The sequence below is a fragment of the Lissotriton helveticus genome, chromosome 8, assembly GCF_964261635.1.
Source record: "Lissotriton helveticus chromosome 8, aLisHel1.1, whole genome shotgun sequence".
In the NCBI taxonomy this organism is placed as follows: Eukaryota; Metazoa; Chordata; class Amphibia; order Caudata; family Salamandridae; genus Lissotriton; species Lissotriton helveticus.
The window spans coordinates 989,408,055-989,434,242 of NC_136069.1; the positions used below are offsets into that span (position 1 = coordinate 989,408,055).

Genomic DNA, 26,188 nt, shown 5'->3' on the forward strand with positions numbered 1-26,188 from the left:
CTCGCGTCTCCAATGCCCCACCTGCTGACACTGGTGGCACTTTGTCGTTTTCTTTAACGTAGCAATGTCAACTCTAGGTCCCACGCTTTCCTCACTGTTCTTATTCTGATTGCTTGATTTCCGTCTCATTGTCCCTGTACCCTGCTGCTGCTGTCCGCCCTTTCCAGCTGACTGCATCTGTACTACCATCAGCTTCTCTTTTAGCTTCTTTGCTTTGGAATCTATTTCATCACTGCAGTACCTAGCATACCTCAAAATCTCATCTAATGGTCTGCCAACAAATCAAATGTTGCTGAATCATCAAACAAATATCAGGTCTCAACCCCAAAACGAACTTTGACACAAACTGTCCTATATCCTTGGGATCCATTACATCAAGTCCACTGTATTGTTTGAATGTTTTCAGCAATCTCTCATAAAACTCATGAACTGTCTCTTTGGGTTCCTGTCTTGTTCGGTCTATTTTTACCCAGTCTATGTCTTGTGGTGGGACCTTTTCCTTCAGCCAAGTTATTACTCTTTCATATTTCAACATTACAGTTTCAGACGGACCATTTGTGGCAGCGTTCCTTTTGGGTTCTACCGTTGGCCACTCGACACTAGTCTTGCATGCTGTCCACAAATCTCCTGGCACCACAATGTCAAACAAGGTGTTTAAATCAATCCACAATACCTTCGAGATTTTCACAAACCTTTCTACCTGCTTATACCACTCAACGGGATTGTCCCTTAACTTAGGAAATGAGTTGGTAAATGCAGCCAAATCTCCTCTACTCCAGGGCACATGCACATAGTTCCCATTCGATATTTCTCTCATAGGAAATGCCTCCATCTGCATTACCCTTCCTTCCGGAGACATCACACTTGTGCTCCTCCTAACAGTACCCCTTTTGGACCACCTCTCTTCCCACTTGTCCAGATCTCTCCACACTCTTATTCCTGTTATCAACTCCCTAATGTGTGTTTTTAATCCTGTAGTTCTCTTCTCATCTAAGTCTTGATCTGAATACTGCAACCTATGGTTACTCTGTAAGGTCCTCGTTCTGGACAAGTCTACCATATACTTGTCTGCCAGTCCAGACAGTTTCTCATGAATTGCCCTTGCCTTTCTGGTAACATCTTTTGCTATGAACAGTAACTCATCTTGTTCATACAGGTCGATCCTTTCTAAGGGCAACGTCCCATCTATTATCTCATCCAGATCAGATTTTAAGCTATTGACATCAAGTCTTTTGGCCTTTACTGCAGCTCTCAGTATGCTAGTTCTAGGGGGTCCATTCACATCTCTCCCATCCCAGCTCCGAGTCCTACGTCTAGGCTCAGGCGAGTTATGGGGAGTCCTCCCTTGTTCCCACCTCTCCAGGTCCCATGCAGTTCCATCCTCTCTGGGTGTATGGTGAAACACTTTCCCATTTCTCGTAATCCCACCAGTCCCATCCTGCATGGTTTCCCTAGATGCATGGTAAGACATCCCGTTATTCCCCCTGTCCTCATCATTTGCCGGTGGTCCCTGATCTCTCGACCCATGGCAAGATCCTTCACTGTTCCCCGTGCTCCCACGACTCCAGTGCTGTACATTCTCATTAGGTGCATGGTGCGTACATCTAAACCTCTCTCTGTATTCATGGGTCCGCTGATCTCCCTCGCTTTGAATGAAACCAGGTGTCTCCCCACATCTTGTACTCCTCTCCCGTCTCTCTTGCTCATTCCCACCGTCAGTATGACGTATAGCTCCTCTACTCTCCGGCCTGTTACCTTCACACTCCTGACTACTTGCACTAGCCCCGCAGTGAGACAATGTTCCGTTGCCTCGGCTTCCCCATTCTGCTTCTGTTCTAGGTCTGCTGGTTGGTGCTTCTGTGGACCCCTCCCATTCTCTTAAATCGACCCTCAGCTCCTTAAAGGATTTCGGCCGTGGTCCCCTCAAGTCCATCGGTCCTCTCTGACCCCCCTGTTCTGCTGCGGGACCCACTGCTGGCTCAAATGGGGTGTTCCACGTCACTGGTCCTGGCAATTGTCTCCAGGCATTTGTCGTGTTATTTTTCCTTTCCATTTCTGCTCTCTCTCTATCTAACCTCATCTGTTCTTCCTCTCTGTCTCTTTCGGGGTTGTAAATCGATACTATAGGACCTATCGTAACGGGTACTTGTAGAGCATCTGGCAACCCATAGGACTCAACTCTCTCTGTTTCCGGTACCTTCTGCACCACAAATCTTCCGACTACTGTCGGTACTGTACTAGGCTGAGGTGTATCCTCACCTTTGGGCGATGTCCACTCTGATATAGGAAGTGGTACATATCCCTCTATGGAAGGCCCATCATCCCTTGCGAGTCCCCTATCCTCCATTCTCCCAACGTTCGGAGGCGGTCTATCTATTAGCAACCTATTTATCAAGTTGTCCTCCGACTCGCTCTCCTCATCCTCTTCCATGAGCCTCTGTTCTCCCGTCACCTCTCTCACTGGGTATAACTTATCCACCTCAATAGCCTGCACCCTCCATCTCTTGGCGTCCGCATCCCATTTGGCATCTCGCTCTGCCCTTACTGATCGCTTCAACCTGTCTTGGTGCCTGTTCATATTTCTGTCGTGTGCCGCCCTAAGCCACGCATTAAGGGCCTCGAACTGGGTTGGTCTGGGCTGAGGATTCAATGAGGACATAATTGATTTCAGCCGATGTAACGCCTCTAACTTGAACGTTCCATACTTAGGAAACGTCAGTTCTTCATTCCCTTCCGAAATCTTATTCCATTCACTAATCCATAGTATCGTATGCAAGCCAACATTCGCTGCCATATAATAAGCTGGTGTACCCTCCGGCGGTGCCTCTTCCCCGTAATAAGAGTTCCTTCTTTTTCTCTTAAAAATCTCTCTCAAACATTTAAAACACTTCATGTTCAAAACCTACAATATTTCTATTTTCTCCGCGTTTGTTTACTTCCCGATGACAATCCACCAATCTCAGCTCGGTTCTCGCTAACTGGCCTATCAGAACGCGACTTCTCACTGACGTCGCACCAGCCGCCCAATCCCGTCGCGGCTCTTGCCGACGTCACACCAACCGTCCTATCGCGGCGCGGCTCTTCACTAGCCACCCTATCTCAGCGCGGCTCTTGCCGACGTCACTCGTCCCCCTTCGCAGCAGTTCCCCTCCTTTTTCAGCTCGTCTCCGCGTTTATGCATGCGTCCCATTCATACTTCGAAAAAATGATTACTTCCGTCCAAGCGATCACTTTTCTTTGACTGTACGCCCACAGTCAATCTGTAATTGTCACCTTAACTGGCGAAATGTCTTTCCGTTTACGTCCAGACAATCGCCTTCTCTGATAGGTTACTTACACACAGTAACTTTCGACCAGCGTCCGTTACTCACACACTCACTCTTGCACTCCCCCTATCTCGGTTCTGCGGCGGTCAATGGTACCTCATGACCTCCTTACTCTGGTCGACAATTACTCTGGATGTTCGATACACCCGAACCACTTAAGCTCTACCCCGAACTTAAGATTTTACCAGGTTGCGCGCGCTCACAACCTTCTCACAATCACGCTACAGGCATTCAACTCCGCAAGACATTACAATACAGATACAACACAAAACACCGCAATCTGTCCACGCATGACCCTTGTTATACTCACTCTCGTCCGATACTGCTGCTTTTCTCTCTCCGTCAGCACCTTCTTCGGCAGGCCACCTCTCGAACTCTAGGGACCTCGGGGTAAACTAACCTAGTCTAGATTACCTTCCTCAAGAAGATAACCATCCTCACTCTGCTACCAACTGATAACGCGGGATTTCTGGTCTATTGTTATCTTACCAGATCCCAGCTCAGGTCGACTGAATCGTTGGTACCTGTCATTGAGTAAAAGGCAATCCACTACTAGGTTAATCAAGAAAGCACTTACACCACTCTAAAGAACCACTTACCACTGGAGAAGGTTAAAAAGTTTAATTCAAAGTCAAAAGTATCTGGAGATACAAACATCTCAGAATAAGATTCAAAAGGTATACAGGTATTAGTTTAAAAAGATAATCTCTGAATGCTCTCAAACGACAAAAGGAAATTATCAAAAATATCTCAAAGACCATGAGGGTTGCAAGAATCCCTGTGAGTTGCAACTTGAGAGTCATTTACAGAAAAGAAAAATACAAGTTAGTCTGTCCCTACTCTAGACTAAGTGACAGCCCTACTTAACAAGATCTTTACCTAAAAAGGTGTCAGCAGTGGTGACTTCCAAAGAAGATCACACACTTCCCTTAGTCTTTGTCTCAAAGTCGAAGTCTTTCAGCTCTCTATCTGCCTACCCATCCGCTCTCTTAAGCTCCTCAGATCATCTGCTCTAACTCCACCCCGGGGTGCTATCCCTAATACAAAATCACATTTCCAATAGGAACGCCCCTTGAGACGCCTCTCACGTGGTGCAGTTTTGAGCGGCAAATTCCGTACTGGTGCTCCTCGGGACTCTTCATTAAAGTTGACCTTGCTTCCCAGGCTTCTCTCCGTCCAAGCGGTACCCCCTAAAATTCCTGAAGACTCCTACAGGCCGGTGCCTGGCGCCTCTGAACAAGGGCCTATTCATTATTTCTGATTTAAGTTCCCCTTGCACCTGCAAACAGACACTCTCTCGGTAGGCCCCAAATTCCAGTCTCTACCATATCTAAGAGCCATAAAACATCTTAAACAGACCTATCGTTCGTGCTCTGTGCGACTTCTCCTTAACGAGCTCTTGCAGATCAAAGAAGCAACTTTATCTATTCAGGCCTACCAGAATTACATGAAACGGGCCTCTGCAATATGCACATTTAATTTCTTTGTTTAAACGATATTTAACTAACACACATATACTAAAATATAACACATCTATGTAAAACATATACTTCAATACTATGCCTAATAATACATTTGCACTCAAATGACATAAATGACATTAGAATCCACGTCACTAAAAGTGTAGCAGCATCTTTCGTTTCCTGTGAAATGCCATGTGGCCTACACATTTCCATGGTTTGCAGAATTACATTTCGTTTTCACTTAGCCATCTAACGTGTGACTCCAACATCATTTTAACATTTCTACAACCTCTACATTAGTTTTTCACACTTATATATGCATCTATTCTAATTAAACACAAACACTCATATATTTTCTCTATATAAGTTGACACTCTTGTATATTCCACACTAAGATAATACTACGTGCTTGTAAATATGGTGCACTTCTACATTTTCAGATTTGTGCTCTCTCACATTTACATTTTTAACCTCAATAGACATCTGCGAGATAATTTCTCACAACGGACTGCCATCATCCCAGCTTCTCCACTGCAGGCACATGGTCACCCCTTATTTCTTGTAGGATATTAAATTCCGCAAAATAATCTTTCATTTTTTATGAATTGCCTCAGAGAAAAGTCAGTTTTGCTGGCTGATATCATTGTTCTATGCCCTTAAGTTGTCACTTCTCAAGCAATCAATTGACTGTCTTATTTTGTCTACTTTATAGTTTAGAGATATCCTTTGTACGTACTTGAGCTATCAATTTAGGATTAAAATAACTCACTTTTATTTTGTGACAAGGCAACACAGAGCTAAAGGCATCTCTAATTATACTCCAAATAAAACATGGCACATTCCACGGTTAAATTAATATTTCAGACTCATTAAATATAAAACTTTGATGGTCTCCTATAAGGAGTTTGGATATTTAAAAGTATCTTTGTGCTGTGAAATGTGTTGCTGATTTGTTGTGCTTTACTGTGTTTAGGTTGCCAGCTTCTGGTATATCCAAGTGCCTTTAATATGACAACAGGACCTGCGCATTGGGAGTTGCTGCAAAGGAGCAGGTAAATGGAAAATAGTTCTTGCTACAAATGTATAGCTTTGGTGCAAGAGTCAATTCATCATCCACTCATACTCATCCATTGCAAAGAGTCTCCAGAAAGATCTAGGAATGTTGGCCATACTTTTGGATGCACGTCTGCTCGGTGCTGTCATGCACCTACAAATTCAAAACCACTTCATGCTTCTAGCTCCACTCCTGTGAGTACTTCAATGCAGATATTTAGCTCCAAGAAGGCTCAGCCAAGGGATAATATTGGCAAGCTTTTTCTGAGTTGTTAAGGAGGACTATGGGCAGTAACAGTAGCAGAAACATTTGGTAACTGATTTATACTCTTTTGAAAAGATTTTCACTACTCTTAGAGAAGCAAAAAAAAAACGACAAAATCGACCGTCCGGGGCTAGAGCATCAAACTCTAGGCTTGGATAGTTATGTTTGACCCTTTTCCTTTTTAAACAGAACCACTTGTGCAATCAAGGGTCATCATTTTCATTTGAAACAAAGATGGAGTTCCCAGGACTCATTTCACTCACACTGTGTTATTAGCAACAGATGGTGATATGAACAATGTCATTCGTGCTGACTATAGCACTGCCATAGGTGATCATACAATTGATTCTGGATGAAGACAGCTGTTTATGGCAGCTCTAAGCTAATGTTCTGTATGATCTTTGGGTGGTTCTTAACCCCTTCGCTGCTAGGCCCCCGTGCTAAGCCTTTTTTGGCTATTTGGGGTAGATTGCGCTGTGGTTCTTTCACCATCATCACACTTCTGAAAAAGAACCGCACCTAAACCGGTGGCACTAGCATCAACCATCAGTGTAGAAGGGCGTCTAACATCAAAGGGGCTAAAACCTTAGCATCACATAACTCCTTTTTAATGGAATTGAAACACTCAGTATGAGACTCCCCCATGTAAATTTCACCCCTTTCTTTAAAAGAAGTCTCAAAGTGAGTGTTTTGTCAGAATTTTTTTTCACGAATTTCGAATAAAATTCAATGAGCCTATAAATGATCTGAGTTGATCTTTATCTGCAGGGAAAGGTGGCAAACGTATGGCCTCTAACAAATTTTTCTTTGGTTTGATACCCTGTGCAGAAATTTCGTACCTAAAAAACACTTTTCTTTACGCAAACTTAAACCAGGTCTTTCAATCCTGTGTAGAACTTCTTTGAGAGCATAATTGTGATCCTCAACAGTTTTCCCCAAAATCAAAATGTCATCTTGGAAAAAACTGCTCTCTCAACATCCTTAAACAAATCCGTAACCATTCGCTGAAAAACACTGGCAGCTGACGTGAAACCAATAGGACGGCGCGTGAATTGAAATGTACCTTCAGTAGTAATAAATGCAGTGAGACTTTTAGATTCTTCATGTAGACGAACCTGGTGATACGCACTCTTTAGATCTAGCCTTGTAAAGAGTTTTGCACCTTTTAATGGGGATACTAATTCCCAATATTGGGAAGGGGAAAAGTATCAGCAATAACACTCTTGTTAAGGGACCTGAGGTCCACATAGAACCTAATTTTGCCATCGGGTTTGCGAGAAATCACAACCGGAGATATCCAGGTTGATGCTTCCACAGGTTCTATGATGCCTCCCTGTTGCATCTCATTAATTAAAGACTTAACTTCGTCCCTAACAGTTAAAGGAACTCTCCTGAGTTTATGTTGAATAGGAATAACATTTATTTTTTTTAAATGTTGTGAACATAACCCATCAGTTCACCCAATTCATTTCTAAAAACAGAATCCCGTAAAATGTCATCCAAAGAAAGTTTATCCACAATGTGAGAAGTTGGCCTGGTATATGATGTCCACAGTTCTGTGGGCACCTTGTATCAGTCCAAACAATCCCTTATGGTGGTGGTTGTAAGTCAACCTTATATACAAGCTATCCTAGGGGTAGCATGGACTAAGCAGCCTTAAAGGCTTAACTCAAGAGGGCATGTGAAGCCAGCTGTTTTACCATATGCAATCCTGTAATATCAAATGAAAGGACACCACACAAGTTATATATTATAAAAATATATGTATTTATTCTCAGAATAATCCCCAATACTCTTTATGAGTAATGAAGCACAAGCGTTTAAACAAAAGCACAATATAGCATATGAAAGTTGCACAATTATGGATGAGGCCGGTGGCCACTCAAACCATATATCAAAAATGTGGTATAACAATCACTAATCGATCTGTGGTAAGTCCTAGGGCCTTGGGAATCGCTTGGACTACGAGGGTCTAACAATAGTTAGGACGGGAGTAGCCCGCGGGATTCGGGTGCAGTGCCTAAAGCACACGCATGCACCAATGCAAAGTCAATGGTGCGTAAAAGTTATCGAGTTACAGTTTTAAGAGTCTTCCGACTGGACTAGAAGGACAAAACTTAGACTTAGACACTAGAGGTGTAAACCACTACAGGAGCACCGGCGTTCAAGAGTTACCTCACCCACAGGAAGCGGGTGCACAGGTGCAAAGATGTGTCGGGTTTCGTCAAGCAGTTCTATGGTGCCTGTAGATGAAGATGCTGCAGGCGTCCAGAAGAGAAGTGTCCGGTGTGATCCAAGGGTGGATCGAAGATGTTGAGTACCTGAAAGCAGAGGGGACAGAGTCTGGGTCTCTAGCCAGTGACCAGGAAGGAACCCGGAAGGAACCAGGCGATGTCGGGCGCAATCAGGTTGATGTCATGAAGCTTGTTTCCACTGCCACGTGGACTCTGGGGCACCGAGGATGTCCAGCAGTGGATCACGAGCTGTCTCACAAAGTCTCGAGCTGTCGGCCGTGTCGACTTCCGGATCGGAGTCAACAAGCCTTGGCAAAGGCAACCCACGCAGGATTCAAAGATCGCTTCTTGACCGGACCAGGAAGGTCAGATCGGGTGCTCCTTTTCAGGGGAGCGAGGGCCAGTCTGGAGCAACCAGACTAGCAGAGCAAATTCAAAGGTTCGTCGGTACTGGGGCCGCTAGCTAATGCGCAAGTGACCGGACCGACGCGTCAAGCAGGAAAATACAAAAGGGCCCCACGCAGCACTCGAGAAGTGTGGAGGGGTGAGCTTCAGTACAAAAGCTGCTCGGGGATAAAGATTCTCACGCTCCAATGCACAGCTTCGAGGGAGCCTCGGATGCTGCACGGTCAGCGCTTTGTGGTTTTTCCAAGATGGCCGGCCCCACGCTTCAGGTCGCCTTCACAGGTCTCAGCTCTGCATAGACTGTGAATCGGGCTGTTGGAAGGCAGGAACGCTCGCTCTTGTCGATCTCTGTCGCTCGAGTTCCGGCGGGAACTGCAACAAAGCAAACATCGAGGTGCTGGATGGTGCCTGTTTGCACAGGGTGGTCACTCCTCGACCACAAGGGAGATTCTTAAGTCTTCCACGTCGAGTGGGATGTCGAAGGGTCCAGAGTTTCGTTTCATAAGTTTCAGTCAGGATAATCTGATGTGCATCTGCACAGGTCCTACCTTTATTCCAAATTAAGGGGCTGGATTACCTGCTAGGTCCCTCCTATGGGTGGGACCCAGGAAGGGGGTGGTTACACCCCTTTTCCTTTGTCCAGTTTTGTGCTAGGACTGGGGCAGGATGGCTCCAGAACCAGTTTGACTGGAATCTGCCCAGGGACACCTTGTGCGCCCCAGGCAGTGTCTAGTTTCTTTCAACCCTCCCTGCTACAATCCACTATCTCCTGTCTGGGGTGGTGTGACATCTCCCTGTGACAGGAAACCCTTTGTCCAGGCGTCCTCTGCCAAGTTTCGGTCAGCAGCAGGAGGCCAGACTCGTGTCTGTGGCAGCAGCATCCATTTTGTGATGCTGGGGCTCTGGTTAGAATTAACCGCGTTTTCAGTAAAGTAACATGTCTTCTCCCTCTACAAGGGTGGAATGCTACCCCCGTCACCAGAACTGGCGAGGGGGTAGTATTCCAAAGTGTATGACACCAAACACGACATGTTTTGATAAAGCCAAACCAAAGTTAGCATTAACCGCGAGGATTATAATGCACTTAAGAGTATATGGTATGACAGTATCACTAGAACAGCTATAAGGAAATGGTTCCGAAAGCTGCGGACAGGCTCAGCTCATGCTAGAGCACCATCTCACATAAAACCAAGTACTCTGCCTCCAGGATTGTTAAGGCCTGCCATAGGAGTGACTTATAGTTATATATATGTCCAGATATAGGTTTAGTTATAGGTATACTATATCTAAGCAAGGGGTGATTACACCACCTTGCCCCAGCTGAGTGACCAGTCAGTTGTGTCAATTTAAGGACCAGCCTGGGGTGGCATAAGATATGCTGCAGCCCCTGGTAGGCCTTGGATGCACCTATGCCCTGGGCACCTATAGTGTACTGTACAGGGGCTGATAAGGTGTCCAGTACCAAATTGGTGATGTACCTAGGGTACATGGAGTCCATTTAAAGAGAGAGCAGATAGCCTGGGGCCCTGATTAGCAGGATCCCAGGCCAACTAAGTCAAAAACCAGCTAAACACTAGGCAAAAAATCTGGGGTAACCATAGTCCGGTATCCACCCTCCTACATAACCCCCCCCCAAACGAAAGGAGATAAGGCTATCCTTGACCAGGTAAGCCTATATTACCTGAGTGGCCATATAAGGAGGAACCTGCACTGGCATGGTTACCCCCTGTGTCATGGTCCACCAAGTAATCCCTCACCCTATGGGTATCAGAGGGTCTCCACCACGGGGAATTACTAACTGTGGTGTGTTTTGGCAAAGTAAAAGGCTGGTGTTGAGATGGAGTACTGAAGTGAGGTTCCACTAATGCAGGGCTCAGCTTCCTCCAATCATCTTCCACCATGTGTGCCTTTCTTTCCTTGACTGAGTTGCACTGTGCTCTCAGGGTCAACCTCTGGCTGCCTACAGCTGGAGCCTGGGTCCCTTTGGTTGGCTTACTGGAGGGACAGGTCAGGTTTGGGGCCTTGGGGTCCCAGGTTTGGCTGTGCCCAACAGTGTCCATTTGGGGGAGGTCCCTAACTAGTGGTAAGGGGGATCCCTCAGAAGTTTTAAAACTTTTCACCTTGCTAGGGCTGCTAGCTTTGGTGCCTCTAATCTGCTGATGGGGGTGCTTTATTTGACAGGGGGCCCTTTGGGGCTCACTGACTTCCTTGACCTCTGTAGCCCTGGGCTGACTGAGGCAGGGTAGAGAGGGGCAGGTTACCTGCTCCAGACTGGGTCCCACCTTGGAAGGGTCCACTGACATCAGGGGCTCTGCCAGACTAGGCCTGACTACCTCTGGGGCAGTTTCTTCACAAGGGGTAGGATCAGTTCCCTGAGGAGGCTGATCCTTTCCTAATGTCTGGTGGGAGGGAGATTTCTCTTCCTCCTCAATGTTCTCTGTTTGTGTGGAGTGATCCATAGTTTCAGGCTTCACAACACAGGAATCAGTTTGAGTTTGGGCTGTGGGCATCACAGCCCCACCAACCTTTTCAGGAGGGGACTCAGTTTGGGTATGGGCTGTTACCATAACAGCTCTGCTAACCTTTTCAGGAAGGGATTCTGTTGAAGATGGGGCTGAGTCTTGCACAGCCCTACCAACCTTTTCAGGAAGGACATCTTGGATTTGGGCTGTGGCCATCACAGCCCCACTAACCTTTCCATGGAGATTTACCATTTTAGAATGGGTTTCTTGTTCAACCTCAGCCCAGGCTGAGATTTCTAAATCATTCCCAAGTAGACAATCTACAGGCAAGTTTGGGGACACTGCCGCTCCCTTTGGGCCAGTGACACCTCCCCAGCTGAGATTTATCACTGCCATGGGATGATTTTTCTGCACTCCATCAATGTTTGTCACCTGGTATGTGGCACCAGGTAAAAGTTGCCTTGAGGGGACTAGATTCTCAGTCACCATAGTGATACTAGCCCCTGTGTCCCTGTAGGCCTCAACTTTTTGACCATTGATGTGGGGCTCTTGCCTGTACTTGCTCAAAGAGTTTGGGCAATCAGTGAAGTTGGCAAACCCCATTCCATTTTCACAGACAAGAGTAGCTTCATTAGGGGACCTGGTTAGGCCAGAGTCCACCTGGGTTCCAAAAGTAAACCCACCCAAATTCCTGGTGGTTCTCCCACCACCTGGGGGATTACTACTAGTAGTAACAGGAGGTGTTGGAGCTGTACTTGGGGGAATATTTTCTTTATTGCTATTCTTTGGACAACAGCTGTCTGTTTTCCAGTGGCCAGGCTTTTTACAAGCATGGCAATAAGGTTTCTTCTGGTCAGAGGAAGTATTTTGGGACCCACCCCCATCCTTGGAGTTTTGGGGCCCTGTGGGAGACTTGTCTTTAGATTTATCCCCACCCTTCTCTTGAGCCTTGGAAGTATCCTTCTTTTGGTAATTACCCTGATTCTTAGGTCTAATCCTGGTTCTGACCCATTTGTCTGCCATCTTACCCAATTCTTGTGGAGAGGTCAGATCTGAGTCCACCAGGTGCTGGTGCAAAAGCTGGTTCTGACAATTACTTAGGATCTGCTCCCTCATAATCAAATTATACAATCCTGTATAGTCATGTACTTTGCTGCCATGTAGCCAACCTTCCAGAGCCTTAGTAGCACAATCTACAAAATCAGTCCAGTCCTGAGTCTGAGCTTTTTGGATGTCTCTGAACAACAACCTGTATTGTTCAGTGGTTAGGCCAAACCCATCAATAAGAGCACTCTTCGGGACAGTGTAATTTTTAGCATCCTCAGTTCTAACAGTGAGGAGTTTATCTCTCCCTTTCTCAGAAAATGAGAGCTACAAGATTGCTGCCCACTGATCTTGGGGACCTGCTGTACCATGCAGGCCCTCTCTAGAGCAGTTATCCATTTGTGAATATCATCCCCATCTCTGTAGGGGGGCACAATCTTACTCAGGTGTCTATGATCATAGGACCTGTCTTTATCCTTAGGGATATTGCTGCCACCAGTGGGTATCTCCCCACTCAACTTCTGTTCTCTTGCAAAAGCAAGTTTAGCTTGGGCAAGGGCTACTTCCTCCCTCTCTATTTGGAGTTTAACAGCTCTCATCCTGGCCTCATGCTCTATTTTCTGGGAAGAAGTCATTCCCCTCTGAGATTCTCTTGAGGCACTAGAAATGTGAGAATCTCTTGAAAGAGATCTCTCCCCTATTGCCTGGGAGAACTCTGGTATGTACTCTGGGAAGGGGCTGGCCCTCTCCATTTCCATGTAGGTCCAAGTTGGCCCGGCTAAGCCTTCCAACTGGTACCTGGCTAACCCCTTGATCAGTTTCTGAATCTTCACCATTTGAATCTGGTTTCACCTCCTCATCTACTATCTCTGGGGAGGTGTTTTCAGTATCTGGGGGGTTCACTCTTTCTCCTGACCCTGAGGGAACTACTCTAGCTTTCTCAAGATCATCCTTCTGCAAGATGGCTATCAGGATGGGAATGGTAGGGTTGTGACCCTTTCTCAGCCCCCTTGCAGTGCATAAAGCACCCAAGTCCTTGTGGCTGAATTTGTCATAGCTGGAGGTTGCCTGTGGAGGGTCAACCACCACAGGTAGAGAGCTTGCAGCTTCACCTGTGCCAGACATGACTCTAGTGAGGTGTAAGTGATGCACTTACCTACACTAAGTGTTTTCCCACTGTACCTTGCTAGTGAGTTGTAGTCAGGGTGTGCTAAGCCCTTTTATCTACAACTACTAAGTTCAGTAGAACTTAAATATGTTAAGCGTTGTTTATATGTACCTATGGTACTTAATGTGATCTTTCAATTTGATAAAAAGATTGCAATGGAAAAACAGCAAGCTCAAATCCGCACCGCTGCCCACCAATGTGAGAAGTTGGCCTGGTATCTGATGTCCACAGTTCTGTGGGCACCTTGTATCAGTCCAAACAATCCCTTATGGTGGTGGTTGTAAGTCAACCTTATACACAAGCTATCCTAGGGGTAGCATGGACTAAGCAGCCTTAAAGGCTTAACTCAAGAGGGCATGTGAAGCCAGCTGTTTTACCATATGCAATCCTGTTATATCAAATGAAAGGACACCACACAAGTTATATCTTATAAAAATATATGTATTTATTCTCAGAATAATCCCCAATACTCTTTATGAGTAATGAAGCACAAGCGTTTAAACAAAAGCACAATATAACATATGAAAGTTGAACAATTATGGATGAGGCAGGTGGCCACTCAAACCATATATCAAAAAAGTGGTATAACAATCACTAATCGATCAGTGGTAAGGTCTAGGGCCTTGGGAATCGCTTGGACTACGAGGGTCTAACAATAGTTAGGACGGGAGTAGCCCGCGGGATTCGGGTGCAGTGCCTAAAGCACACGCATGCACCAATGCAAAGTCAATGGTGCGTAAAAGTTATCGAGTTACAGTTTTAAGAGTCTTCCGACTGGACTAGAAGGACAAAACTTTAGACTTAGACACTAGAGGTGTAAACCACTACAGGAGCACTGGCGTTCAAGAGTTACCTCACCCACAGGAAGCGGGTGCATAGGTGCAAAGATGTGTTGGGTTTCGTCACGCAGTTCTATGGTGCCTGAAGATGAAGATGCTGCAGGCGTCCAGAAGAGAAGTGTCCAGTGTGATCCAAGGGTGGATCGAAGATGTTGAGTACCTGAAAGCAGAGGGTACAGAGTCTGGGTCTCTAGCCAGTGACCAGGAAGGAACCAGGAAGGAACCAGGCGATGTCGGGTGCAATCAGGTTGATGTCATGAAGCTAGTCTCCGCTGCCACGTGGACTCTGGGGCACCGAGGATGTCCAGGAGTAGATCACGAGCTGTCCTACAAAGGTTCTCGCTGTCGGCGGTGTCGGCTTCCTGATCGGAGTTAACAAGCCTTGGCAAAGGCAACCCACGCAGGATTCAAAGATCGCTTCTTGACCGGACCAGGAAGGTCAGATTGGGTGCTCCTTTTCAGGGGAGCGAGGGCCAGTCTGGAGCAACCAGACTAGCAGAGCAAATTCAAAGGTTCTTTGGTACTGGGGCCGCTAGCCACCGGGCAAGCGACCGGACCAACGCATCAAGCAGGAAAATGCAAAAGGGCCCCACGCAGCACTCGAGGAGTGTGGAGGGGTGAGCTTTGGTGCAAAAGCTGCTCGGGGCTGGAGCTTTTCATGCTCCCATGCACAGCTTCGAGGGAGCCTTGGATGCTGCACGGTCAGTGCTTTGTGGTTTTTCCAAGATGGCCAGCCCCACGCTTCAGGTCGCCTCCACGGGTCTCAGCTCTTCATAGACTGTGGATCGGGCTGTCGGAAGGGAGGAACGCTGGCTCTTGTTGATCTCTGTTGCTCGAGTTCCAGCAGGAACTGCAACAAAGCAAATGTTGAGGTGCTGGATGGTGCCTGTTTGCACAGGGTGGTCACTCCTTGACCACAAGGGAGATTCTTCAGTCTTCCACGTCGAGTGGGATGTCGAAGGGTCCAGAGTTTCATTTCATAAGTTTCAGTCAGGATAATCTGATGTGCATCTGCACAGCTCCTACCTTTATTCCAAATTAAGGGGCTGGATTACCTGCTAGGTCCCTTCTATGGGTGGGACCCAGGAAAGGGGTGGTTACACCCCTTTTCCTTTGTCCAGTTTCGTGCCAGGACTGGGGCAGGATGGCCCCAGAACCGGTTTTACTGGAATCTGCCCAGGGACACCTTGTGCGCCCCAGGCAGTGTCTAGTTTCTTTCAACCCTCCCTGCTACAATCCACTATCTCCTGTCTGGGGTGGTGTGACACCTCCCTGTGACAGAAAACCCTTTGTCCAGGCGTCCTCTGCCAAGTTTTGGTCAGCAGCAGGAGGCCAGACTCGTGTCTGTGGCAGCAGCATCCATTTTGTGATGCTGGGGCTCTGGTTAGAATTAACCGCGTTTTCAGTAAAGTAACATGTCTTCTCCCTCTAGAAGGGGGAATGCTACCCCCGTCACCAGAACTGGCAAGGGGGTAGTATTCCAAAGTGTATGACACCAAATACGACATGTTTTGATAAAGCCAAACCAAAGTTAGCATTAACCGCGAGGATTATAATGCACTTAAGAGTATATGGTATGGCAGTATCACTAGAACAGCTATAAGGAAATGGTTCCGAAAGCTGCAGACAGGCTCAGCTCATGCTAGAGCCTTTCTCACATAAAACCAAGCACTCTGCCTCCAGGATTGTTAAGGCCTGCCATAGGAGTGACTTATAGGTATATATGTGTCCAGATATAGGTTTAGATATAGGTATACTATATCTAAGCAAGGGGTGATTACACCACCTTGCCCCAGCTGAGTGATCAGCCAGTTGTGTCAATTTAAGGACCAGCCAGGGTTGGCAAAAGATATGCTGCAGCCCCTGGTAGGCCTTGGATGCACCTATGCCCTGGGCACCTATTGTGCACTGTACAGGGGCTGATAAGGTGTCCAGTACCAAATTGGTGATGTACCTAGGGTACATGGAGTCCATTTAACCCCTCCCATGCTCATGACGGAGCCGCTCCGTCATGAGCATCGGTTGAGCTGTGGTCATGACGGTGCGGTTCCGTCATGGCCCGCTCGGGGCGCCTGCGCGGCACGAATTCCACGCCTGCGCTGGACGTTTCATTGAGTGGGCGGGGTCCTGACGGAACCGCTCCGTCATGAGCACAGCTCAACCGCGGCTCGTGACGGAGCGGCGAGCGCCGCTCGGCCCCCCCGCCCCCCTAGCGCTGTGGCGGAATTGCCGCCGCAGCGAAGGGGTTAAGGAGAGAGCAGATAGCCTGGGGCCCTGATTAGCAGGATCCCAGGCCAACTAAGTCGAAAACCAGCTAAACACTAGGCAAAAAATCTGGGGTAAGAATAGTCCGGGATCCACCCTCGTACACACAACCATCACTTCACATGCAGCTCTAGGGGTCACTATGAAATGAAGATCGCATTGATGGATCCAACAAAGAATTGGACGACCATCAACCGCCATGTACATTTTGCCTTCAGTTGACCTACCAGAAAAAGAAATGTTAGCATCGAAATAACCTAACATATCTATGCGTTCTCCTTGAAATCCAGTAGGACAGATATCACACTGTGTGAGTGATACATCAGACCATTCTTTCTTAAATAAAGGTTCAGGAATAATGGTATACCTTGAGCCAGTGTCCACCATTAAATTTATCATATGCCCATTGATATCAAAATCTGCTTTAGGGCGTATCTCTCTTTTCTCATTAACAACATTTATATCAGCGGTGGAGTCATTGACAATTAAAATGTTGTCTTTCTCTCTCTTAATTTCAATGCAATCCTCTTCAACAACAGCAATTTTTTGCTTACCTTTGTATCTACAAATTTTGGAAAAGTGACCGATTTTCCCACATTTCAAACATTCCTTGTTATTGGCAAAACAAAATCTAGCATCAGATGCATGAGTATTACTACCACACCTAGAGCAACATTTTGTATAAGTCTTAACAAATTGTTTTTGTTTGTTTACATACCTCCCGTGGGATTTTAGAACTGCAACAGATTCTTCATCCACATATTCACACTCTTGTGAATTCGTATCAGATACCACTGAAACAGGTGTTTACATACTCGATTTCTGTAGTTCTTCATGCAAATCTCGGATTATTCCACAACTTTAGCTAATTCTACAGCTACTTTCAACGACGGATTCTTAGCTGCCCAGTCTCTCCAGTATCTTTTTGTTGTCGCACTGTACAATCAGCTGGTCTCTTATCATCTCGTCGGCCATTGAACCAAAATTGCATTTCACAGATAATTCCCTCAATCGTGCCACAAAATAATCGACTCCTCAACACGTTGCTTGTGTGTGTATAATCTATACCTGTTCTTGACCAATTTTTCTTCCTTAGCAAACCTAACTTCAAGACTTGAAATAGCACCACTGTATTCATCAGGAGAAGATTGGCCACTAGCTTGTAATTGTTGAAGAAGATATTTGAAGATACGCTGGGCTTCTTTACCATGGGCACTTAATAACAAAGCTTTCTTACGCTTTGCTGCAAATTGCTGTCCATCCAGAGCATCAAGATAGTTATCAAACATAACTATCCAATCCTCCCACGGAATTTGAGGTGTGCCCAGTTCGCACAAGAAGGGTGGGGGAAGTGCAACAGTAATTTGCTGTGCCATTCTGATTAGAAGAGGCGATTCAATACTAGGATGTGCACCAGGAAAAAAAACGGAGTACCAAAGTTGAGGCTAAACTATTTAAATTTGCAGTTGTTGTAATACAATGCTGCTGAGATAACACTTCTGCGTAAAATGAAATCAAGAAATATAAGTTAAATATAGATGATGAAATAAAGCAAAATAAATGACTCCAATACTAAATATCCGTGTTAAAAATTATGGGGCAGATGTATCAACCGTTTTGCGACTCGCAAAGGCCGAAATTCGCAGGATCTGAGTCAGGTCGGCTACATCCCATCTTTGTCGCCAAAACTGATGTAGAATAAATGCAGGAAACCAGCGATGTCTTCTTAAGTAATATTTGTAGTTTATTCAGGAACATAAATAAGAGCGTACAACCTCCCAGCTGACCAGACTCATAACTGCCAAGTCTGGAATCTCGCTGAGTGAAGAAACCACTAAGAACATTGTAAAGCTTTAGAACAGTACAAGTAAAGGACACAAAGGAAGGGTTGCTTGCAGCTGATGGAGATGGACGCAAGCTAAGCAGCTCCGGCCGCCGTCTCCCCACGGACGTTTATCTTGTCCTCCTGCCTCGCGCGTTGGTGTCTTCGCTAACTCCCCAGGACATTAGAACAGGGCTGTTGGTTTTGACGGCGCTTCGGAGGGCTGCTACTGCCGTGTTAAGCAACAGCTCGGCGATTCTGCTCCTCAGATGGCCGCACGGAAAATGGCGGCCATGCAGTCATCGCGTTTGTTGCTCTGCGCCTCGGAGACTGAGGACGCCTTCATCCGGTGGGGACGACTTTGCTGACCCCTCTATGCCTGCACGCGGTCCCGGTGGTGCATACTGCCGGTGGAGGGCCTCATTTAACGCAGCAGGGAGTGGAGCGACGCAGAGACCGATCCGAGCTACGGAACACTGGCCGCAGTCTCCCTCAGAACGCCACCCCAGAATCCTGGCACATCGGAATAGGTGGGTGTAGCAGCTCCGAGACTATGGAGTTGGTTTGTTGATGCCCGGATAGTCTTGGGGGACCGAAGAGGCAGCGCTGAGGGTTACTTGGCGAATCTAGGCATCAGGCGGCCACGTCCAAAATGGCGGCTGCGCTGTAAACACTGCGGCAGCCCCCTGCACACTGGCGATTGTGGACACACACAGTGAGAGAGATCACCCCCGCTGGACTAGGCTGTATGCCACTTTGTAGGTGAGAGGGGCTGGGGCGCTGGATGCTGAGTGCCTGACTTGCTGGTGCTCACCTGGAGGGCAGAGTGATGGCTGGTGCTGCGCTGGCCTCATAGCGACGACTGTGCTACATCCCCCTGCATATTGGGAATAGTGAGTGCTGGCATTGAGTGAAATCACCCCCGCTGGGCCAGGACGAGCTGTGGGCTACTCTGGAGGTGGGGGAGACCGAGACATTGGGGACTGGGCGCCTGATCTGCTGGCTCCCACCCGGGAGACGACGTGTTGGCCGGGACTGTGATGATCTCCTGATAAGAACTGTGTTGCGCATGGACTGCCAGGAGGGACCCCGGCTTGCCCGGCTGGAGACAATGGTGTGGTGCACCGTCTGGAGGCAAGGCTTGAACCTCCCAGGGACACCAACGAGCTGCGCCGGAGGGCGATGCGGCTTTCAAAGATTACAATCTCCTGCTGAGTTGTTTGGGGGACTGGGGGCCTCTGCTGTGCCTGGACATAGCTGGAGCTGGTGCCCACCAAGAGGGACAGTCGAGAAGATTGCTGGGGAGGTGGACTTGGTTCCTTACCCCCTCCTTTTCTTTCTCACCCCCCACATCGGGGACATGGGACAGCTGAGGGGGCTGTAGCAGTGCGGTGGAGAAGTCGACTGGGCAGCGGAGGGATCGCCTCTTTTTCCGGAGATTATCAGAACGTGGGGACAACTTCCAAGGAGCCGCGTAGCTTGATGGTGGTGGGCAATCCCTGGGCTGAGGGGTGTGCTCTCAACGGCGCCTATAGAATTGTTTGGGGGCGTTGGGTGAGGATTTTTGTGGCAGCACCCGGAAGAGCATTTCCCGGGAGGTGACATATTTACCTGTGTTGGGTCTCTCATCGCACAGTCGCCTGTTGGACCCTCCTCTTGGGGGGGCTGGTTGGTTGGAGTGGCGACCCCGCTGGTCCAGGTCTCAGAAGACTCGTGTACCCGTGCTGTAAGAAATACGGGGAGGTGAGACTGACACTACGGACCGTGCGACCTGGTCGACATGGGTAAGCCACGAGGTCGTCAAGGGGGGGCTCCCCCAGAACAGGAGGATGGAGTGGCGGAACAGCAGAAGCAGGACAGCGATGGATATCCTCCAGAGGGACTGATGCAGCAGCAGGTGGACCAGATCCTCAGCGTTATCACAGACACAAAGGAAGCGCTACAACAGGATATTGCGCAGGTATCGTTGGGACTGGGTCTCCTGCGGGCAGATTATGGGAAGTTGGTTGACCAGGTGAAGCAAACTGAGGCTATCTTGGAGGTCCTGGAGCCAGCGCAGAAGACAATGGATGTCAAGATGGGGGAGGTCAATCACAGACTCCAAATACTGGAAAGAAGGGCTGAGGATGCCAAAGGGCATAGTAGAAGAAATAATATACGGGTAGTTGGCCTTCCGGAAGTAGTTGAAGGGGACAGCATGATAGATTTCCTGAAGCAGTGACTGCGTACGGAGGTGGCCCCGGAGGGCCTGACTCCGTTTTATACCCTGGAGAGGGAGCATAGGGTGCCCGCCCGTCCGTTGACACCTGGGAGACCACCCAGGCCGGTGGTGGCCAGTCTCCTTCATTATAAGGATAGGGACCTATTGCTCCAGAAGGCACGCACTGCGGGCCCCTACAGAGTAGACAATAGTAAGGTGTCACTGTTCCCAAACTATACTTTTGATGTACAATGCCATGAGCTTCGTTTCTGGCAGTTAAGAAGGCCCTCCGAGACGTAGGCATTCAGTACTCATTGATTTTCCCGGCGCGCTTGCCGGTGATGTTGGACGGTAAAACATTCTTTTATAATGACCCGAATGAAGCCTGGAGTTGGTTGGAGACCTACAGGGCAGAAACAGATGGAACGGGAGGCGCTGAGGGGGAGATGGCAGAGGTGCCCCGACCGCTCCGTACGAAAATTGTGGGGAAAATTGAGCCAGCATGGGGACATCACATTAGTTAAAATGTATTACGTGGAATGTACGGGGGATGCATACGATGGTGCGGCGCCATAGGGTCCATGCTTATTGCATAGAGGGGTGCAGATAGCATTTCTCCAAGAAACTCATTTAGACCGTGGTGAAGGCCAGGCTTTGCAGCGCCGCTGGAGGGGGCAGCTCTTTTATACAACGTATTCTGCTTTTGCTAGGGGAGTGCTTGTCTGGGTGAGGGCAGGGGTTCCCTTCCACCTGACTCAGCAGATAGTGGACCCGGAAGGGCGGTTTGCGGCTGTTCCGGGGAGGTTGGATGGGAGAGATGTGACACTGTGCAGTGGGTATGCCCCCAATGTGGACCAGAAGGCCTATTTCGCCCGGTTATTGGGGAAGCTGGTGCCAATTCTGACGGGTTCGGTGATTCTGGGGGGAGATTTTAACATGGTCACGGATACTGAGATGGATAGGTCGCACCCACCGCTACCCGGGGCACCTATACATAAGCTCTCCAAGCTCCGGAGAGACTGGCAGGCTGAGTGGGGGCTAATTGATACTTGGCGAGCGCAGCATATGGGCACACAGGACTATTCTTATTATTCCGCATTACATGACTTGCGCAGCATATGGGCACACAGGACTATTCTTATTATTCCGCATTACATGACTTGCACGTCCGTTTGGACGCGTTGTTGTGTTCCCCAGAGGTCCATGCGCTGGTCTGCCATAGCGAATATTTGGCGAAAACAATATCGGACCATAACCCGCTGTTGTTGGTGTTACGGTGGTCCAGAGTGCCGCCTGCAATCCCTAATTGGCGATTGCGCCCTGAGGCTTTGGAAGACCAAGTATTCCAGGAAGAGGTGCAGGAGGGCATAGAACATTATTTCCTTGAGAATGAGGGGTCAGCTTCGACACTAGCACTGGAGTGGGATACTTTTAAGGTGGTAGTGCGGGGCCTGTGTGTAGCTAAGACGACAGGAGTGCGGAGGACGCTTCTGGCAGACATACAGAAGGAGGATTTGCGACTACGCCGCACAGAGAGAGTTCATCCGGAGGATCTGAGATCGCACGCCGCAGTGTTGGCTGCAAGAGAGCGGGTGGCGGTGCAGGTAGAGAGGCTGCGCTGCCTCGACCACAGGGAATACCTGGTGCAGGCGCATGCGGAGAGAGATAGGGTAGACTCCCTGCTAATTAAATAGGCAGGATTGTGAACTGAAGGTTTGGTAATTTCTATTTCATAATGGTTTAGATTCTAGGCATTCAAAACAGTATTCCTTGAGGACTTATTTATATAAAAATGTATTATACTATTCAATATAGGTCCACAAATGTGAATCCGAATTATCAATTATTTAAGATATAGACCACAGTTACAGGTGTATTATGAAAAATATATATATTACTTTACTTCATCAATGTATAGTTTGAACTAAACATGTTATCAGCGATCTTGTATTCAAGCAATATGTACATTCCATTCATAACAACACTGGCCCTTGCACATAATAACAACATATATTCTTATTGCTTCAGTCAAGGGATAAGTGGAAGCGCAGTCACTCCTTCTAACACAAGTAGTGTTACCATCATTGTTAATCGCAGTTAAATAAACATCCGTGGGATATAATCAACAATTAATGACATATGACTCTATAAAGGATGTGGTGTCGATGTTTCGGTCTTCGGTTGCCAGTTAGGTCAGTAAGACCATCGTCAGGCCTCAGCGTTGTTACGAAAATCACTCCTGCGAATACTGACATAAACAAATGAATCAATACAACCAGTGATATTTAATATCACCCGTTTACAACACGACCAACACCATTGTCAGCACTCCAGTGTCAACCAGTCCAACTCTGACCAAAATTACAGAGATTACAAAAATAGGCCATGTAAAGCTCTGATGGAACATGACCACCCAAGAACAAACACCCCAAATGTGAACAAGTGCACATAAACTTGCATTTAAAGCAACCTGCCGCCAACACTGCTATAAAGAAAAATATCTCATCACCCTAAGTGCAGACACCTCAAGTACATATAACCATGTCATAGGAACATACCTTGCAACTTAGACAACAATTGCAAATACCCAACTAACTTCTGAGCTTTGCTGTGAAAAATAAAATCCAAATAACGGCTTACTACTACAGTCTTACTCAAACAAAAAATAATTAAGAAAATGGAAGGCACAAGCACGAATACATCATCTTACCCAATGGCGACTGAAATAGTAACAGCACAAAAACTATGAATCCTCAGCTAATGTGGGTCATAATGCAAACAAAGTCAGCAAATCATAATGAATCAACAAGTGTAATTACTCACATTGCACACGGATGGGCGAACTATAATGTCTGATCCAGGCAGGAGGTGTAGTCAATGCACACCGACTCGGGAGTCTTGGTCATGTTGTGGACACGGAGCCTAGGTCACATTGGAAGACAAGTTCACCATGGCGCCATCTTGGAGTAACTTGCTCAAGATTATGATATATCTTCAAAGCCAATATCAATTGGGCTATCAATCTCGTTAAATCCGTATCCCATAGACCAAAAAAGCAGCGATCATCCCAAAAAATAACCAATTAGGCAGTACCACATTGTATTATGAATCCCAATTTTAATATAGATATATTTGGTTTTTTGTATAGGTTTCGCAAACTTTGTATAGTCCTGATGAAGACCCCAAATTGACAAATCAAGTTTTTGCATGATAAGGAGGGGTCGAAACGTCGACGTGTATGATAAACTAAACGTCATAGTCAGTGTTGAATAAATAACTGTGGAATTCAACTGGAATTCAACTGTGATATTTGACACATGACTGCCAAATAGGAACAGGACGTTATAAGAATTAATTATTTTTATATGTGATTATTATTTTTGTGTGTATTGTAATGTGATGTGATATATATATGTAATAATTTGCACACTGTAAATGTTTGTAATGTGATGTGATTTATATATGTAACCGTTTATACACTGTATATGTGATTTATGTGTTTATATGTGTGTATATACTATATCTTTATTACATATGATTTTTTTGATTGACTTGTGTATGATAATTTGAAATAATTGGGAGACTTTCTGAAAATATATTTTTCCTATCATTAAATGATTAGCCCCCGGTGGGTGGGCGGGATTCGATTGTTAAAGAATTCCTAGAGAGATAGGTAGCAGAACCATTGTTCGTTCACTGTAGAAAATAGCTCCATCCTTTCACTTTATATCGACAATAATGAGTCTAGTTCCTTTATACTGTTTAATAATTTGTAATTTTTATCCTATATTGCTTAGCAAATAGCTTCATCCTTTCACGCTGTATCATAATCAAGATATGATATTCACTTTGTTTGATAAGCCTACCATATCTCAATGTTTCTTTTCGTTACCATTTGTTTTTGTAACCCATGTGCTATCGTCTTTCCTATATAAAGCGCTCTGATACCTAAGGGTGAAGCCAGCGCCATATAAAACCTCTTAAATAAATAAATAAATAAATAAAATAATTTGTTTTGTATGACTAACATTAATTGACTGTACTTATAAACTAGGATACAACATATTCTCAATTGTTTGGTTTCTCTTTTGTAAATGCAGGGCTCTTGATAACCAAGTGTATGTAGCCAGTGCCTCGCCAGCAAGAGATGAAAAGTCATCATATGTTGCTTGGGGACACAGTAGTGTTGTGAGTCCTTGGTAAGCATAAACTGTTTAGTAGATTTTCAACTTCATCAGTGTTGTAATTACTGGCATTGCTTATATGGCAATGAAGAATTTTTGTGGTTGTTTATTTGACTAATACTAGCCTACTCTATTCTGCGTGTGCTGGAATAAACATCCTAATAAACCAAATCAGAAATCTACGTCAAATGTATGAGTAGGAACTGTCATAACCCTCTTGTTTAAAACTTTTTTTTAAATAAAACCAATTTTATTAAGGTGAAGCTGATGCATAATCGGGCTGACTGTTCAGATCATATATTAGTGGATTGTTAGTACAGGAATACCCATTAAAACAAAGTAAAGTTGTCACCTGATCTCCAACCATAGAATCCGTATTTCCAACACAGTTTTACTCATGTAAGCTGTACTAGCATATAATATATTTCTGTTCTTTCACATATATGACTTGGAGCCCTGTGAGGAATTATATGAATGCACCATTCAAGGGAGCTAAAAAATCAGGAACCAGGAAACAAACTAACTCTGGGGTGGGGTGTAGGTAGTATCAGAGCTTGAGGCTTCCCCCGTGCGTGAGGCAGTGCAGGGAGGACCTACTCTGCCTTGTTGGTGGGTGGTGAAGGGGTGTTCTGGTGGGAGGAGGCAGTGGCGCGGCCCGGTAATGGGTAGGCATGATCTTCCCTGGAGGACTCATCCTCTGATAACAGGAGCAGGTGACCCTCAACATTTATTCTGAGATGTCTCAAAGTATCAATCCCATGCCTGTGCAACCCATTTTGTTCTTTGGTTCTCAGTAGCTCCCTCACGTGCCCATTTGGAGAGTTCTCTGCTCCACTTCTGAAGTGTCTGATGTTTGGGTAATTTCCAATAGAGCGTTTCCTGGCGCTGTGCCAGGACTAGGGCTAGGTCCGCAAATCTTGAGGAGATCCTATTAGTTTTAGACTTGGGAAAGAGGCCCAGTAGGCAGACCATTGGGGATAATGCCATACCATTCCTTGTAGAAATATTGATATACTGGATCACTGTTTCCCAGTAGTGTGTCAGGGTGGCGCAGGCCCAAACAATATGATAGACATGCACTTCAATCTCCAAACATCTGGAGCAGGTTGCCTATACCCCTGGGGTCATAAGATTAATATGTTTCGTGGTTAAGTACGCCCTATGAAGAAAGTATACCTGAATCAGACAAAACTGGGAATTGCGTGACATGCAGGGGTGTACTTTAAAATGTGCGCCAGTCCACATCTGTAAGGTTGTGCCCTGTGTCACCTGCCCATCTGTCTCGTAGGGCTGGCAGTAAAGCATTGTGAAGGAACGGGGATCATTTGGGACTTGCAAGAGGTGGTAAAAATGTGTGCAAGGGCTCCATGTGTGGCCAGTTTTTGTCTGGCATCCTCACATCCCAGGTAGCATGATGCCATGGTCATATATAGTGAGACGTTGTAGGGGGTAATGTTG

At 46.5% G+C, this 26,188-nt stretch overlaps 1 protein-coding gene across 1 annotated transcript in view; it reads left to right on the top strand.

The window, feature by feature from the left end:
• The window catches only part of LOC144771843 (omega-amidase NIT2-like), an 823,895-nt gene that overhangs the window by 649,070 nt on the left and 148,637 nt on the right, over positions 1-26,188 (top strand). The window contains exons 7-8 of the mRNA XM_078656107.1: positions 5,763-5,841; positions 24,647-24,745. Coding sequence (XP_078512233.1) covers positions 5,763-5,841; positions 24,647-24,745 — 178 coding nt within the window. The remainder of the gene's footprint in view (positions 1-5,762; positions 5,842-24,646; positions 24,746-26,188) is intronic.